At 60.3% G+C, this 15,449-nt stretch overlaps 1 protein-coding gene and 1 long non-coding RNA gene across 3 annotated transcripts; one reads left to right on the top strand and one right to left on the bottom strand.

Moving 5' to 3' along the window:
- Positions 1 to 2,471: 2,471 nt before the first annotated feature.
- On the bottom strand, positions 2,472 to 10,028 carry CDC34 (cell division cycle 34, ubiqiutin conjugating enzyme). Of its 2 annotated transcripts, none has more exons than XM_042977472.1 (5): positions 9,810 to 10,022; positions 6,913 to 6,999; positions 6,707 to 6,804; positions 5,802 to 5,936; positions 2,472 to 2,719 (listed from the first exon to the last, which is right to left on the bottom strand). In XM_042977472.1, the coding sequence occupies exons 1-5, from the start codon at positions 9,984 to 9,986 to the stop codon at positions 2,506 to 2,508; spliced, it is 711 nt and encodes a 236-aa protein (XP_042833406.1). In that variant the 5' UTR covers positions 9,987 to 10,022; the 3' UTR covers positions 2,472 to 2,505. The 2 variants fall into 2 exon arrangements, with proteins under 2 accessions (XP_042833406.1, XP_042833405.1); XM_042977471.1 differs by lacking the exon at positions 2,472 to 2,719 and adding an exon at positions 3,652 to 4,046 and having other exon boundaries at positions 9,810 to 10,028.
- Positions 10,029 to 10,732: 704 nt separating this feature from the next.
- On the top strand, positions 10,733 to 15,396 carry LOC122236490. The gene is made up of 2 exons (XR_006214552.1): positions 10,733 to 11,314; positions 15,161 to 15,396. It is a non-coding gene; the product is annotated as an uncharacterized LOC122236490 (long non-coding RNA).
- Positions 15,397 to 15,449: the final 53 nt, after the last annotated feature.

Here is a 15,449-nt window from a genome sequence, read left to right as displayed (position 1 = left end):
AAGCCACACAAGCTTATTCTTTGACAGCTATGGGGCCAGAAGTAGGAAACGGGCCTCACGGGGCTAACGTCTGGGTGTGGGCAGTGCTGGCTCCCGTGAAGGCTCCGGGGGAGACCTGCACCCCTGCCTGCTCTGGCTCTCAGAGAGCTCTCTGGCTCTCAGGTTACGGGATCAGGGCACGGACATCTCTGGAGCCGTTATTCTGGCGACCACAGGTCTGGGGAGAGACTGCACAGAACCAGTGCCTTGAACAGGCTATGCCTGAAATCCCTGGCCTTGTCACTCACAGAAGCCAATTAAATTCCTTTCTGTTTAAGTCAGTTTGAGTTGGGCATTTTGTCCTGCTACCGAAGGGGTCATTATAAAGGAGAGGTGGCCAAAACAACTGATCACAACAGGCAGATGAATTCACCCAGGTGCAGAGACTCTGGAAACCATTACCGCCCATTTGGTGGCATCCTGTCCTCACCCAGTCGGGTGTGTCAGGCCAGGGATGAGTTCAAGAAAAATCAGTATTTATAGAGTGTGTTCACATGTCCTGTCTAGTTTAGCCGGAACCACCCCCAGGAAGTAGGCTCCATTAGTATCCGGACGGTCAAATCGAATAACTAAAAATAGAGTTCTTGGAATTTCAGATAAACAACAAATACTTTGTAAACATGTCCCCAACACTGCACAGGACATATACCCACTATATTATATATATATATATATATACACAGTAAGAATGATTTGTTTATCTGAAATTTATATTTAACTGGGCAACCCTAACTATTTTAAGGTTTATTTTTCAGAAAGAGAGACAGAGAGCGGCAGAGAGAGAGAGAATTCTCAGCAGGCTCTGAGCTGTCAGCACAGAGCCCAGTGTGGGACTCAAATTCATGAACCGTGAGATCGTGACCAGGGCTGAAGTCGGGACGTCTAACTGACTGAGCCACCAGGCTCCCCCGGGCAACCCTAATTATGATCTCTGTTTTGCAGATAGGTTATGGGATGTGAACCCCAAGGCCTCAGGTATCAGTCAGATCTCTGTGCAGAAGCTTCCATGGCAGTTGTGTGGGGGACGGTATGAAGGGAACACGATTCCCATGGAGACGTGGGGTCCGCGCCCCTCCCCTCGGGTCTGGGTGGGTGCCCGCCCGTGTCCAGCCCTGTGCAGAAGTGGTGCGTGTGACCCCCGAGTGATTGAAGCGGCCTTGCTCCCGGGGTCCTCCCGCTGGAGCCCGTGCCGCCGTGCTGTGAGCACACCCGGACAGGGTGGGGCGGGGACAGACCACCCCACCGTGCCGTCCGCTTCCAGACCTCCACCAAGGTCTTCTCGTGCGGGCTGCCAGCCCCCCACACCACTCCCCGGAAATGCCTCTAGGCTGAGGTGAAGGGTGCCTCGGCTCCCCGTGGAGGTTATGAACATGAGCCACTGGCCTGGCCCTGCCTGCACCTGCTCAGCACACGGGCGAGGGTCACACGCCCAGGCTCCCACTCCGGAGGCTGGGTCGCTGGTGATACACCACAGAGCTCAGAGGCCCAAACTAGGTGCAGGAAGAGCGGGAACAGGTGTGGCTGCCACAGTCCCGCCGAGAACACCACTTGAGTCCGGAGGGGCCCCTCCCCGCCCTGCACTTCCCTCCGGGTTTAAGAAAAGCCAGAGATGAAGAGTGAAACCTTCCACGTTTTAATGGAGAAACATCATTCAGGTTAAAACACCACCAGACCGCGAGGGCAAACCGGGAAAGGCGTGTGCAGGCCGCTGTGGGGATGTGTGTGCACCCTGGATGTACCTGCCCCTCTGGCCCGTCCCCCACCTGTGTGGGGTCGTCTCAGCCCCAGGCGCAGTGACTGGTCAGGCTGGGCGTGTGCTCGTCTGACCCAAGGGGGGACCTTGGTCCTGATGCCATCTGACCCTGAGCCCAGGCCACTCTGGACTTAACAGTTACACTGAAATGAAGACACCGGGCCTGGGTGACACCAGCACACAGGGCTCCTTGGGGGTGCTGTGGCCACAGAGGGGCTGCCTGGGGCCCGATGGCCAGCCCCGCCAGCAGACCAGCCGGCCCCGGGTGGGAATCTGGGGCCGTGACCCGGCCCGGACGGGGCGCCTGGTGGCACACCGCTCTCTGCGGTCCTTCGGGAAGGCCAAGGACAGGTTGGTTCTGTAGCTTCTCATAAAGTCGTTTTATTTAGATTCCAAACAAACCAAAGCAGAGAGAAGAGGTGACCACAAGTGAATCCGTCAGCGCGAGCCGCAGGCCCAAGTCTCTGGCTCGGCCAGCAGAAGCTGAACACGCACACGGGCGGGTCCGCGTCCCTCAGGCCACCGCCGCCCAGGCCCGCCCCACCTGGCGGGCTGCGAGGGACCCGGGACACACACGCGCGCGGGAAGGGAGGGCGACGCCCGGGAGGAGACCACCCAGGGGGCCGGGCAGCACCCCTCCCATGGGGCAGTCTCGCCACACAGTCCGGGGCTGCTGAGGTAAAATCTGTACGTTTATTCTTGGGGTCGCCCTGTCAGGACTCCTCGTTGCCGGAGTCGTCCTCGTCGTCCCCGAAGCAGCTGTCGGCCTCAGCCTCGGGCTCGCCGTCCTCGTAGTAGTCGTCGTAGAAGAGGTCTGAGCCCTCGTCGGGCGCTGGCGCCTTGGTCTTCACACAGTACTCAGCCAGCGTGGTGGGCACCTTCACGCCGTCCCGCTCCGCGTCCACCTTGGTCCCCAGGACCTGCTTCCTGCGGGAGACACGGGCCCACAGGTCACCGCTCTGTCTCCTCGGGGCCCCGCAGGCAGGAGCAGGCAGGAGCACGGACGCCACAGGGGAGGGCCCCTTGAGCCACCAGACAGGGATCCTGGAGACCGGCAGCACCCCGTGGGAGGGTGAAGCCACTATCGCGGTTCGAGCCGGCAGACATCAGCCACCAGGGGCGATGGGACCGGGGCTGGACCAGATCTCCAGCTGCCTGTGCCGGCCGGACAGGGGCGGAGCGGATGAAGAGGGCCAACGCCAGGGGGAAATGGGGACAAGGGAACGCGGACCCGGGAGGTGACAGGCGCCATGGGTCACGCCCAGGACAGAGCAGACAGCTCTCCTGGGGACTCGGCGTGGCGCCCCCATGAGCTGTGGCAGGGTGGACACCGAGAGCCCACGTCCCAGCACAGGTGACACCCCAGACGGACACCCTGCAGCATCGCCCCACTGGGGGGGGGGGGGGGCTCCAAGTCAGCCGGCTCTGCCCCCATTGTGCGGGGAACACACTTGGCGAGGGCGGGGGGACAGGCAGGCAGAAGCGCCCGTCACAGCCTTGCTCACGTGGGCACATGTGAGCCAGCCCACGGGGAGTCTTCAGGGATAAAAACAGTCTGGTTTTAATTTTGGCACCACGTGGGAGGTGCTGGGAAAAACTGGGGCGAAGAACAGGCCATGTGGGCAGGACCCCCCACCACGGAGCTGAGCCGAGCGCCCTCGCCCCGAGACCCCACGAGGGTCCCGCACAGCAGCACCGGGAGGCCTGCAGAGCACCCGGCATCACTCGTGGCAGACACCCCGCTCGGCGCCTCCTCACTTCCATAGACCCAAGGCTGTGACCCCGCCCGGCATCGGGGGACAGCTATCCTGGGACGACAACGGGGGACAAACAAACGGGGGAAGGGGCTGCCCTACACGCACATGGGTCACCCTGGGGCCGCATGTGTGGCTTGGGGGGCTCTGATGCACTCAGGTCACACGTGCAACACCGCAGAAATCGTTCAGAAAATTCTGCTCACGTAAAATACCACGGAAGCAGCAAAAAACGGGCCAGGTCTACGGAAGAAAACCGGCACAACTTTACTCAGAGGAAAGAGAACCAAAATCCACAGAAACGGCCTGCAGCTACGGGCTGTGGACCCCTGACACCTGCGTCTGTCCAGCGTGAAGCAGGAGGCGGCAGGGAGCTCTGGCACACGATGCGCAACAGCGTGTGAGGCCCGTGCACGTGCACGGCGCCGTTCTCCACGTTTCTAGCACGCAGATCAGCGGCTGCCAGGGCAGGGTGGCGGCGGACGTGGGCGTCTGGAAGGCTACACGGAAACTGTCAGGTGTTAGTGTTACGGGGCTTCCTTTTCGTTTCTCTCAGGATGTGTGTGTTTCTCTATCACGAACACGTTGCCTTCTCAGCACACAGTTGCTTCTGGGGCTTCGTCTGTGTGAACTGTGGCAACTTAAAGTGTGTGGCGGTGAGTTTTGACCCACGTGTGTCCTGAGACGCTGCCCCACAAGCGAGGGTGCAAGCATACCCCTCCCCCCCGGAGGTTCCGCCGTGTCTTGTGCATTCTGCCCCTCTGACAGACACCAACGTGCTTTCTGAGGCTACGTGGACAGGCCCCGGCCTGCTCCCTCCTCGCCTGCGGCTGTACGCCTGGGCCGTTGACAGCTGTGGCAAATCGAGACTGTTCTGAACATTCGTGTGCGTACCGGTGTGGACACGCGCCCCCGTTTCTCTTGGGTAAATACTCAGACCTCAAGTGGCCGGGTCCTAATGCAGGTGTGCACATGACTCACCCATTTTTTTAATTAAAAGGTAAATGACGGGGGGTGGGGGGGTGGTGCCTGACTGGCAGGGTCGGAAAAGCATGTCTGATCTTGGGGTCATGAGTTCGAGCCCCACGTTGGGAGATTACCTAAATAAAACTTAAAAAATGACAAACTGAAAGGGTATCTAGGAAAAACCTAACAAAGGGTTAAGCCTGTCATGAAACGAGTCAGTAAACCCGCATTAAAAAGCAACAATGGACAACAGACACAGAGCAGCTCACACAAATCCAGGGAGAGAGAAAAGGGGGTGAAGCACAAGCATCTCTAGGCCCTAAGCGGACAGCGTGTGCACCCAGGGCCTTAGACCAGGTTCCCACCCTGGTCCCGCACCTGCCCGCTGAGTGTCCATCCTGTGCAAAGGTCCCTTTCCAAGGGTGCTCACCTGTTTATTCGAAGGGGAGAGCACTGGAAATGACCACCCGCCAGGTGGAGGATTAGTCCTGGCCAATCCCCAAGTGATGCATCGCTTTCCTAACCAGACAAAACTTATTTTCTAGAAAAGATAGCAATTTTCTAAGTGCGCTGGTATCATGATCATTTTCTGCCTTTAGGAAATGATTCCAAGCTTCAAAATTACAAATGTAAATGACGTTCACAGCAAGAAACCAAGATACAACGTGACATAAACCAGACCTCAGTAGTACACAAAACCTATGTTCCCCCCCAAAAGAAAGCAGGAAAACAGAGTTGATGTCAGGAGCAGGTACCCGAAGGACTGTGGTCCCGGAGCGCCCGTTTGTAGATAGGCACGAGGGGCCAAAATGCAGACAGGAGGCCCCGCAATGCTTGGGAGAGGCTCCCCAGGAGGGAGGAGAGAGGGACCAGGAGAGTCTCTGCTATTTTAGTTACAAAGCAAAGAAACCGCAGTGAACCCTTGTTAAAGCCTGGCGGTCACCACTCAGGGGCTTCTGTATGTACGTGCCACCAGGTCTGTGCGCGACACACGTGCACCACAGGTGCTCTGAATGCACACACCGTGTTACACATCTCACAGGCATTAAGCTACACATCTGCGACACACACTGGGGCACCTCACCGTGCAACAGAGACAGAGAACACACGTTTTCTTTAAAAAAAAAAAAAAAAAAAAAAAAAAGTGGGGGGGGGCAAGGAGACCAGCAGAAGAACCAAGGTGTAGGCTTCAGGCTGGCTGGCTCCTCCCCAGGGCTGCAAGTCCCTACTGGGACTGCTGGCCATGGGCAAGCTGGAGGTGTGTGGGCCTGCAAAGAAGCCCTCCTCACCTGATGATGTCAGTGTACTCCCGGTCCTTGCCTTTGCTCTCTTTCCACTTCCTGTACATCACAGAGGCATCCACGTTCGCCGGCGAGAAGGTGTTAGGTTCGTTGAGGAGGGAGATGACGCTCAGCAGGATGGTCCTGGGGAAGTAGGGAGTCAACAGGTGCAGGGCGTTTTTGGCCCACGCCACCCACCTACGAGCTGGGCTCTCAGGCCACGCCCAGGCCCAAGCGTCACTGGGGAGCTTCCGGACACTCTGAAGCCAGCACCTGCCTGGGGACCCTCACAGCCCCCCAACCCTGCAGATGACATCTGACTGGACTTCTCGTTGTCCCTTTTTGTCTCAGGCCCCAAGAACAGCAGGGTCCGGCCCCCCCCAGTCCATCCACCTGCCCGCCCAGCTCCCAGGACGACATGACGTGGGAGCAGCTGAAGCCAGGACCACCTTTGTCCCACATGCCCCTATCCCCGAGGCATCCTGCGGGCAAACAGGTCCCTCTGTGCCACCAACTTCTACTATAGTTCGGGCTGGACTAAAGACATGCAGGCTGCGAGGCAGGGAGGCCAGCCCACTCAGAATGAGCAGCTCAGGCCTGAGATGGAGGGGAGATCCCAGGGGCAGGCAGAGGGGCCATGGGAGGGAAGACACAGACCCGAGACTCCCAGGGGCTGTTTCTCATGGTGGATGGGGCAGGGGGCACCAAGAAATGAGAGGAGAGGCTAGGAGAATTGGTCCTGGGGTCTTTGGGGCCCCCAGTATCCTGGTGGGAGGCCAGTTTGGACAGATGCCACAGTACTCTGGCGAGTCATGGCCCTGAAGAGGCCCCGAAGGAGCAAGGTCAGGAATGCTGCGGGGGCCAGGGGTCCACGTGCTGACCAGTCCCTCCGGCAGGGTCTGGCCCAGCCTCACCTGACGTTCTGCGTAGGGTTCCAGCGCTCTGAGGGCAGCTCCCCACTCTGGGGGTCATCGACTGGGGGGTGGAGAATGGAGATGCACACGTCCCCCGTCTGTGTGAGGACAGGAGAGAGGGGTCAGCGCCCACAGCACTGCCACCAGGCAGCACAGTGCCCTCCCCACTACAGGGGAGCCGGGAGGGGCCTGCCCGGTGGGCTCACCTCGTAGATGTTGGGATGCCACATCTTGGTCAGGAACCGGAAGGCCGGCGGGGAGTAGGGGTAGTCGATAGGGAACTTGAGGCGTGCCTGGGGAGGGGCAGAGAGCAGAAGAGCTCAGCCAGTGCTGGCCACTGCTCAGGGACTGTGCCCACGAACACACAAACAAGGACATTGGCCAGGACAGACCCCCCTGTTGCAGGAGGACCGCCTGGACCCTGCTGGTCGCCCCTCACAGACCCCCCCAGGACTCTTTGGGGTGGCCTGAGCGGACCCTGGCCCCCCTCCTGCTGCTGAAGGGCAACTCCAAGGCCATTCTTGGCCCAGACCCGTGGGAGGGGCCAGGAGCCAGGCCCCAAGGGAGCTGTGCACCCCCAGCATGGCGGCGACTCCTAGGCCTCAGTTTCCAGGCTGTGGGGAAGGTTAAAAATAGATGTGTGTTCACTCGGCAATCATTCCCGACACCTCTGTGGGCTGGGCTCTGTGGGAGGAGATGAGTCAGCGCTGGACGGACGGGCTCTCTGCCCACAAGCATCCATCCTGGGGGGCCAGGAAGGCAGACAGGAAGGTCCTGGGGCAGACTGGGGAGGGCTGCCTGCCGAGGCCTCAGCAGGTGCAGGAGCTTCGTCTGCGGCTTGAGCCCCAGTCCCAGACATGGGGATGTCTGGCCTAGGGTCCTGGTGGTGCTCCAGGCTCTCCCAGGCGAGCCAGTGTGCTGGGAGCCAAAGCTGGGCTCCTCTGCTGGAGCTTCCCAGGCCCATCTCTGGAGAGTCACCCTCCTGGGCAGGGGCACGGGGGCATTTAGAAGTCCCTCTGTTCCTGGGTGATTGTGCTGAGGCCTGGGAGGCAGGTAACTTGCTGGTGACTGCAGAGCAAACCCGGAGCTCAGAACCTGCCCTACAGGTTTCTAAGCGATGGCCCCGAGGACAGCTGTTCTCAAACACCCAGCAAGTGCCACCTCATCTTGTCTCAAGCGTCCCCAGAGATGCCTTCACTAACTGAGCAAACTGAGGCTCAGAGAAGGAAAGTACCTTGCGCAAGGATACACAGCAAGCAAGCTGGGAGGAGGTTGTTGAACCGCGTCTCTCTGGCACCCCCTTGAGTACACTGCGTTGCCCAAATGCTCACCACGGCCCATGAAGGACAAGGAAGGCGCCGCAGGAAGTGGCTGGGAAGCGGTGGTGGCCGCCAGGCACTTCCCAGTCTGGCTGTTCCACACCTGCTGCAGAGGGTCTCCCCACCCAGTCACGCCTCGACAGGAGGATCAGGGTGGGTGCCAAAACCACCCCGGGTCCCCCGCCGGCTTCTCTGAGGACACAACACAACACAACCTACGGCAGGTGTGTTCGAATCTGGCAGGGCCCCACCCCCAGTCCCTTCTTCTCCAGAAAAACGGGACTATCCCCCAACCCTAGTGTGGAGGATCCCCTGCAACCAGTTAGTGAGCAAAAGTCAGAAGCCCACATCCCTTCCTTCCAGATCTGTGAGCTCACTCAGTCTCTTAGTCTCGCTGTTGCCTCAGGGTGGGACTCCACCTCCGGCTCTGAATGGAGCTCCCATCCCTCCAGCCTGAAGCACACAAAGGAGGCTGGGGGAGGGATCTAGTTGGACCATTAGGTGATCAACCCCAAATCCAGTCCCCGCATGCAAGAGGCCGGATTGCCGATGCACAACTCAGGCGGGAGCGGTCCACAGTCCTCCCCCCATCCCACCCCAACACCAGGGGAATCTCAACGCAGGACTCACCCCCAGCAGACCAGGCTGCTCCCTCACAGCCACTGAGCAGGCTCAGCTAAAACAGGAGCCAAAAGTGCAAACGCAGACATGTGTCCTGGGAGTATCACCCGCCCCTCCCCCCCAGCCTGGCCTAGCTGTGGTTTCTGCCCGCCCCCCCCCCCCAACCTGGCAGGGCTGGGGGAGGAGGGTGTTCCCAGGCTGAGGACCCTTGCCCCCCCACCTCTCGTGCAGGCAGACCCCTTGCCCCATCCCTCTGGCTCAAAGAGCAAAGCCCTACAATCTGACAAGGGTCCTTCCAAGGCCACGTGGGGGCTCAAATGGTGAGATCAAGAAAGCTGCCTGGGTTCTGGCTCAGATCTTCTGTCACACTAGCGGGAAACACAGCCAGTGCCAGGGCCAGCACCCCCTCCCTGCTCCCAGAAAAGAACTGCCCGGGATGAAACTATCACAGGGGACAGAGAAAACGACCCAGACGTGAGATTTGAGCCCCAAAAGGACACCTGCTCAGCGAAACCTGAGAAAAGCAAGTTGCGGCAAGAGAGGGGCCCCAGGATTGGAGGCCAGGGTCCCGGGTCCCGGGTCCGTGGGGTTGCTCTCTGAGGTGTGGCTCCCAGGGACAAAGTGGAGAGTGGCAGTGATGCCACCGTCTTGCCTCAACGTTCCCTAGAGAACAACTTACATAAAGCTCCAGAGGAAGCCAAGTGGGCCTGGCCGGCTGCTATCGGGAAGAGTGGCTGCTTTCCAAGCAGGCCCCAGCTGGCAAGGCCCCATCTGAGCCTTTGTTGGAACCCAAACAAGTGGCGGAGCAGCCCCCCCAGTCTGGCCTCCCTCCCTCCCTTCCCCAACCCCGTGCTCCCCAACAATAGAACTTGCTAGGTCTGGGGAGGCTCTTTGTCTCCTCCGGGCAGGGGGCGGGGAAGGCAGCTGAGGGCCCGGGTCCGCCAGAGGCTGAGGTAAGCACGAGCCCCACACCCAAACAAACAGGGAGCGCCCCGAGCCTTCTCTCCGGGGATCCAGCAGACCGGCTGGGAAGGCGGGGGCCTGGAGCTGCTTCCAGGGACGGAAGGGGTGACCGAGAGAACCACCAGCTAGACCCAGGGAGACGGGGACCGCCGCGGGCACACAGGCCGGGTGGGAACCGGGACTGCGAGCCGCGGGCTCACCTTGAAGTAGCCGCCCTCGTAGTAGGTGTTGGGGGGCCCGAAGATGGCCACCTCCCAGTTGTACAGGTCGCCCTCGTCCACCAGGGTCACCCGGAAGCCCTCCACCGGCTCCTCCTGCAGCCCCTTGAGCTCGAGCAGCAGAGCCTTCTGCGAGCTGGGCACCAGCGGCCGGGCCATGGCGGCGGCGGCGGCGGCGGCGGCGGCGGGGCCCGGGGTCGGGGGCGCGCTGGGCCGTGGGGCCGCCGCGGAGGCGCGGGACGGGCCGGGCCGCGCGCCGGCCGGGGAGGCGCCGGGGCTGGGGCCGCCGCCGCCGCCTTCCTCCTCTACGCCACCGCCGCCGCCGCCGCTCGAGCCCCCTGAGCGCTCCACTCGCTCTGGCACCGCCGCCCGCCCGGCGCTCGCCTCGGCCTGACCCGCGCGCCCCGCCCCACGCTGCGCCTGCGCGCCGCCGCCGCCCCCCCCTCCCCCCGACTGCGCCTGCGCGCGGCGGCCGGGCCCGGACCGCACCTGCGCGCCCGCCCGCGGGGCACGCCGGGAAGTGGAGTCCCCGCCCCCGGCCCGCCGAGCGCGCAGGCGCGACCGCGGGGAGGGAGGGGGGCCGAGCGCGCAGGCGCCTTGGAGCTTTCGACCCCCGGGAGGCCGCCGCCGCCCCTTTCTCGGGCTAGCACCCCGGACACCTGTGCGCGGGGAGGCGGGCAGGGTTGGGCTGCGTCGTCCCGGCACGGGCCGCTGAGCTTTTGGGGTCTTTTTTATGACGTCCCAGCACGGGGTGGGGCCGGGGGCGGGCCGGGGCGGGGTCCTTTGGCCCGGGAAGGGAGGACGGAGGCGGATTCCCTTCTCCGGCGGTTCTGAGCGAGCGGAAAGGGCGGCCCGGCCGGCAGTGGGTAGGCGGGAGGGTGGGGTGAGGGAGTGTCTGGGGTCCGCAGACCGGGTCCTCGTTGGGCGGTGCCTCACTTTCTCGAGGCAGAGGTGAGGAGTGACCTCCCTGCTCAATACGGTCCGACGAACTGGAATCCAGAGATGGGCAAGACACTGCTCCCCAGGGAAGCTGGGGAGATCAGTGCACCCCCGCTTTCGGGTTTCATTCGGCAGTGTTGATTCAGCACCCATCCTGGCCGACCCCCCCGCCTGAGTCCCACCCTCGGCTGAGCCCTGCTTGTGCCCGAATCGTAGACTGACCTTCCACCCCAGCTTGTCCTTCCTCCCGACTGCGGCTGAGCTCAGATCTGGCTGGTCCGAGGCCTAGACACACAACCCTTCCTGGGACACTTGGGCATGAGAGTCAGACGTGGTGCCCAGGCCAACATCCTGCACAACCTCAGGGTGACCGCTCCCCATGAGAGTGGGCGTTGGGCCAGTGGCGCCTGCTGTGGTCCCGCCCTGGGATGTGCCCGTAGCCTTGTCGGCAGGTGTCAGGGGCAGCCAATATCTGCAACACCTTGGGCTCCGCCCTCCTCCAGGTGTCCCAGCTGAGGACAGGCAGGTGTCAACCTGTCTGGGGCAAGGTGAGCAACATCTCCACAGGGGAGAGAGTCAGGGTACTCTGAGAAGGAACCCCGGGTGGAGCTGAGCTTCAGAGGGCTGACCCAAGCCTGGGGCTTTGACCGTCTCATCCGTAAAGGGGGCTCTGGGCTTCGAGTCTCGGAACCTCTGCCCTCCTTGGAGGCGCGTGGAGTGGGCCCCTCAGCTGTAAAAGGACTGTGTGCCCTGTGGCAAGTGCACTCTGACGCTCGTTCTCTGCCTACAGCAGCAGTGTCGGCGTTGGCGTGTGGTAGCTTATGGATAAACGGTCGTGAGAGCTAATCGTGATTCTTCCAGAGAGGCTTCCCGGGATCTCCCTGTGTAATCCCCGCAGCCCCACAAAGTGTTGGGTGGGCGGGGTGGCCTTGGAGACGGAAAGGGAGGTACCAAGTTTATGGCCGCTCCAACAGGTGCCACATGGGGCCTCATCCCCCAGGAAAGCCTGCTCCTTGGGCTCTGCAATATCCTGGAGAGCTGGTCATCTGGGGTGTCCACAGCACCTTGATTTTCCCTTAGGGGCTTCTCATTCTTAGTCTGTAAGGTTCAAATTGGACTGACCCCCCAAACCCTGGCTGCAGGGACGGGTCACCCAATCAGAGCGTTCCAAGCCCCTGGCTGCACTGGTTGGTTCAGGAACAGCATGTGGCTAACCATCGAATGAGATGCAGCTCTGGGACTTTTTCTGAGAACACTGGGCTGGGGTGACTGAGTGGGGACCTGGCCTGAGGTTAGGGGACCGTCTTATCACCACAAGCCCTACGAACAAAGGTGGCGCTCGGGGATCCTGATGACCCTGTGTGTGCTCCTGGATGCAGCCATGCTGACCTTCTCTGAATGCTCCAGAGGTGCAAGCTGATAAATTACTTTCGTTCTTATGAAGCCAGTTTGATGTGGGCCTCCCATCACGTGCCACAGGAGCGCCCTGCATTCAAACCTAAGTTCTGCTCTGACCTTGGAAATGGCCCTGGGATGCTAAGCCAGGTCTCAGTTTCTCTATCTGTAAAACGAGTTACATGAGATAATATTTGGAAAACTCTTAGCATGGGCCTTGAAGATGTTATGGAGAGGTATACAATGGCATTTTGCTGCAATCATGCCGGTTGAGAAGGAAGACGTGATCTCAGGAGGCAGGGACTGCAGGAGTGGAATAAAAGGACGGACAGGGGGGAATGTGGCCCCTCAAGGGTAGAGGGAAATGGAGTCCTAAGACAGAGGCTTCAAGGCCAGTGTGCTCTGGATGCAATAGAACTGGCTTCGAGGTCAGCCCTGCCTTTTCCTGGTTGTGCCACGGGGCGGTCACTTACTGCGGGAGAGAATAATGCCCCCCTCACCTCCCATAGCCGTCCACATCCTAATCCCAGAGCCTGTGACTATACCACCTCACAGGACAAAAGGGACTTTGCAGATGAGATTAAGAATCTTGGGGCGCCTGGGTGGCTCAGTCGGTTAAGCGGCCGACTTCGGCTCAGGTCATGATCTCTCGGTCTGTGAGTTCAAGTCCCGCGTCGGGCTCTGTGCTGACAGCTCGGAGCCTGGAGCCTGTTTCAGATTCTTTGTCTCCCTCTCTGTGACCCTCCCCCATTCATGCTCAGTCTCTCTCTGTCTCAAAAATAAATAAACATTAAAAAAAAAAAAAGAATCTTGAGATGGGAAGAGAGCATCTGGCTGGAGCATGCAACTCGATCTCAGGGTCATGAGTTGGAGTCCGTTGGGCATAAAGCTTGCATTAAAAAGAAGAGGAATCTTGAGATGGGAGATTATTTTGGGTAATCATGGTGGTCGGGCCCTGTGTAATCTACCCCATTCCGAAAGGACCAAAGTCAGACAGATGGGCAGACCCCGTGCTTCTGGCTCTGGGGATGAGGAGGGGCCATGGGCCAAGGATGGCACCTCTGGAAGCCGGAAAACCGAGGAGATGGGGCCCCCTGGGGCCCCCGGGGGAGCCAGCCCTGCCTACACCTGGGAGTTAGGATCTGTGAGCCCAGGGCTGTCAGAGAACCAGTGTGTGTAACTTTAAGCCACTGAATTCACGGTGATTTGTAACAACAGTAGTGGGAATTGAATACACTTAGCTCTGTAAGCTTCAGATTCTTCCGCTGGAAAATTGATTGATTGATTCATGACTTCCACGCACAGATCTAGGCCCTGGGGCTACAGAGAACAGGACTAGCAAAGCCTCCCACCTTTGGAGAGGTAGGGAGAGAGGCCATAAACAAATCGGTAAATAAATAGCGATTTTTGGTAGCAATAATTGCCAAGAAGAAAAATACAGTATGGTGAGGCATTAGCAACAGGAGTGGTTGGAGGGTTGGTTTGGAGAGTGGTCAGGGGAGGTGTCCCTCAGGAGGTGGCATCTGAGCAGAGACCAGAATGAAGGGAGGAAGTGAGCCATGTGGGTCTGGAGTAACAGTGTTACAGAGACAGGGGCTAGCACATACAAAGGCCCTGAGGTGGGGACAAGTTGCTCCAGCTAGAGACTGGTGTGCCCGAGACAGAGTGAGGGGACAGAGGCAAGACAAGGAGCTGGGGAGTCTCCTGGGTCAGCTTTCTTGAGTGCTGACTTTGCTCACAGGACTTGTGGTGGTGTAATGGCTCCAGAACTCAGGCCAGGTCCTCCCAGCTCAACTGTGTCAAAAACAATCCCAGGGCTGCATCTCATTGGCCATCCAGGAGTCACCTGCTGTTCCAGAAAAGGGCCAGCTGAGGGGGAGGAGGCATCCAGCCACTCCCCCAGACCCGGGTGGACAGGGGGCTTCCACAGTGGCCACAAACTCCAGGGGAGCCCCAGGTTTGGGAGGTCAGCTAGAGGCTCAGTCCCAGATACAGCAGGCCTAGGGTGTCCTTGGGATGTCTCTAGAAGTCCTAGGTATGTGGTTGGTTCTCGAAGGCTGGAGCAGAGCAAGGCAAGGGGTCCAAGCCATGACTTTGAGAACCGTGGCGTCCGGGCGGCAATAGATGCCTCAGGCTGGTGAGATTCTAAGTGAGGAGGATGTGTGAGGAGAGGCCCTGGACAGAGCTGGGGGGCCATGTCCCCCGACCCCCAAAGCTGAGATAAGAGGAGGAGGCCGCTACGGGGCGGGGCAGGAGCATTTAGAGAGTGGGCAAGGGGGTGTTTCCAGAAGGGGGAGGTTTGTAGTGTCACATGGTCCACACTGCTATGAGGTTGAGGCCACGTGCGAACGTTGTGTCAGCTTCCCTGGACTCTGGCGGCTGGCAGAGATCAAGCCGGGGTCGTAACGAACGGGACTTCCGGACCTAAGGCCACGCATGATGGTGACCCAGGGAGGCAGCGGGCGAGGCTGGATGGGGCAGGGCAATTGTCCTGGCTGGACTTGGCCTCACTCTATTCTGGGGGGCTCTGGAACATGAGCTGCCCCAAAATTAGCTCCACCTGAGGCAAAGGGGCTGGCTTTTATACCCTCTGGCCCTCACTCACTAGCAATGCCTGCCCCAGAAGGAGTGGAGCTTCCTGGGCAGCGTGGCTCCCCTGCAGAGGGGCAGCGGTGAGCCGGGGCAGCAGGGCGGGGGCAGCAGGGAGGGGTGACCCAGTACACAGTGCCCACCTCAGCTTCTGAGGTCATGAAGGAGTGACCGCAGAGGCCCCCACCTGCCTGGGCTCCGGGACAGGTATGCACCTAATGCAGATGGCCCACCTGTCTACGAGCCGAGTGTGGGCAGGGGCCTCACCCACGATTTGTCCCTGCTGCTGCCCGGCCCCGTGGCGGCTGGGTTGCAAATTTCTGGAGCAATCCCTGTGTGTGGGCGCAGGACAGAGTAGAAGCGTTCCAGCCAACACTTATCCAGCGGCTTGCTTTTCCTTAACCTTCCAGTTGCCCATGGCTGCATGATAAATGACCCTAAAGCTTCATGGCAAACACGGTGATCTGTCTCGCTCGTGAATCTGCGCAGTCGGTGCTGCCAGTCGCCTGCTGTCCCAACTCGCGGCTGCTGAGTGAACCGGTGAGCCCGGGGCGGGGGGCATGGGACCTGGCACCTTTTGTGACCTAGCCGTGGAGATCCTGTAGTCTTACAAAAGCCACCCAAATTCAGTGAAAGGGAATGCGGATTTCACCTCTCCATCTGCCTTTCGAGGGAGGGGTGGGGACGTTCTGGAAGCGT

This window comes from Panthera tigris, chromosome A2 (genome assembly GCF_018350195.1).
Source record: "Panthera tigris isolate Pti1 chromosome A2, P.tigris_Pti1_mat1.1, whole genome shotgun sequence".
Lineage (NCBI taxonomy): Eukaryota > Metazoa > Chordata > Mammalia > Carnivora > Felidae > Panthera > Panthera tigris.
Note: the sequence above shows the minus strand (reverse complement) of the source record. Positions and strands in the feature narration are given on the sequence as shown.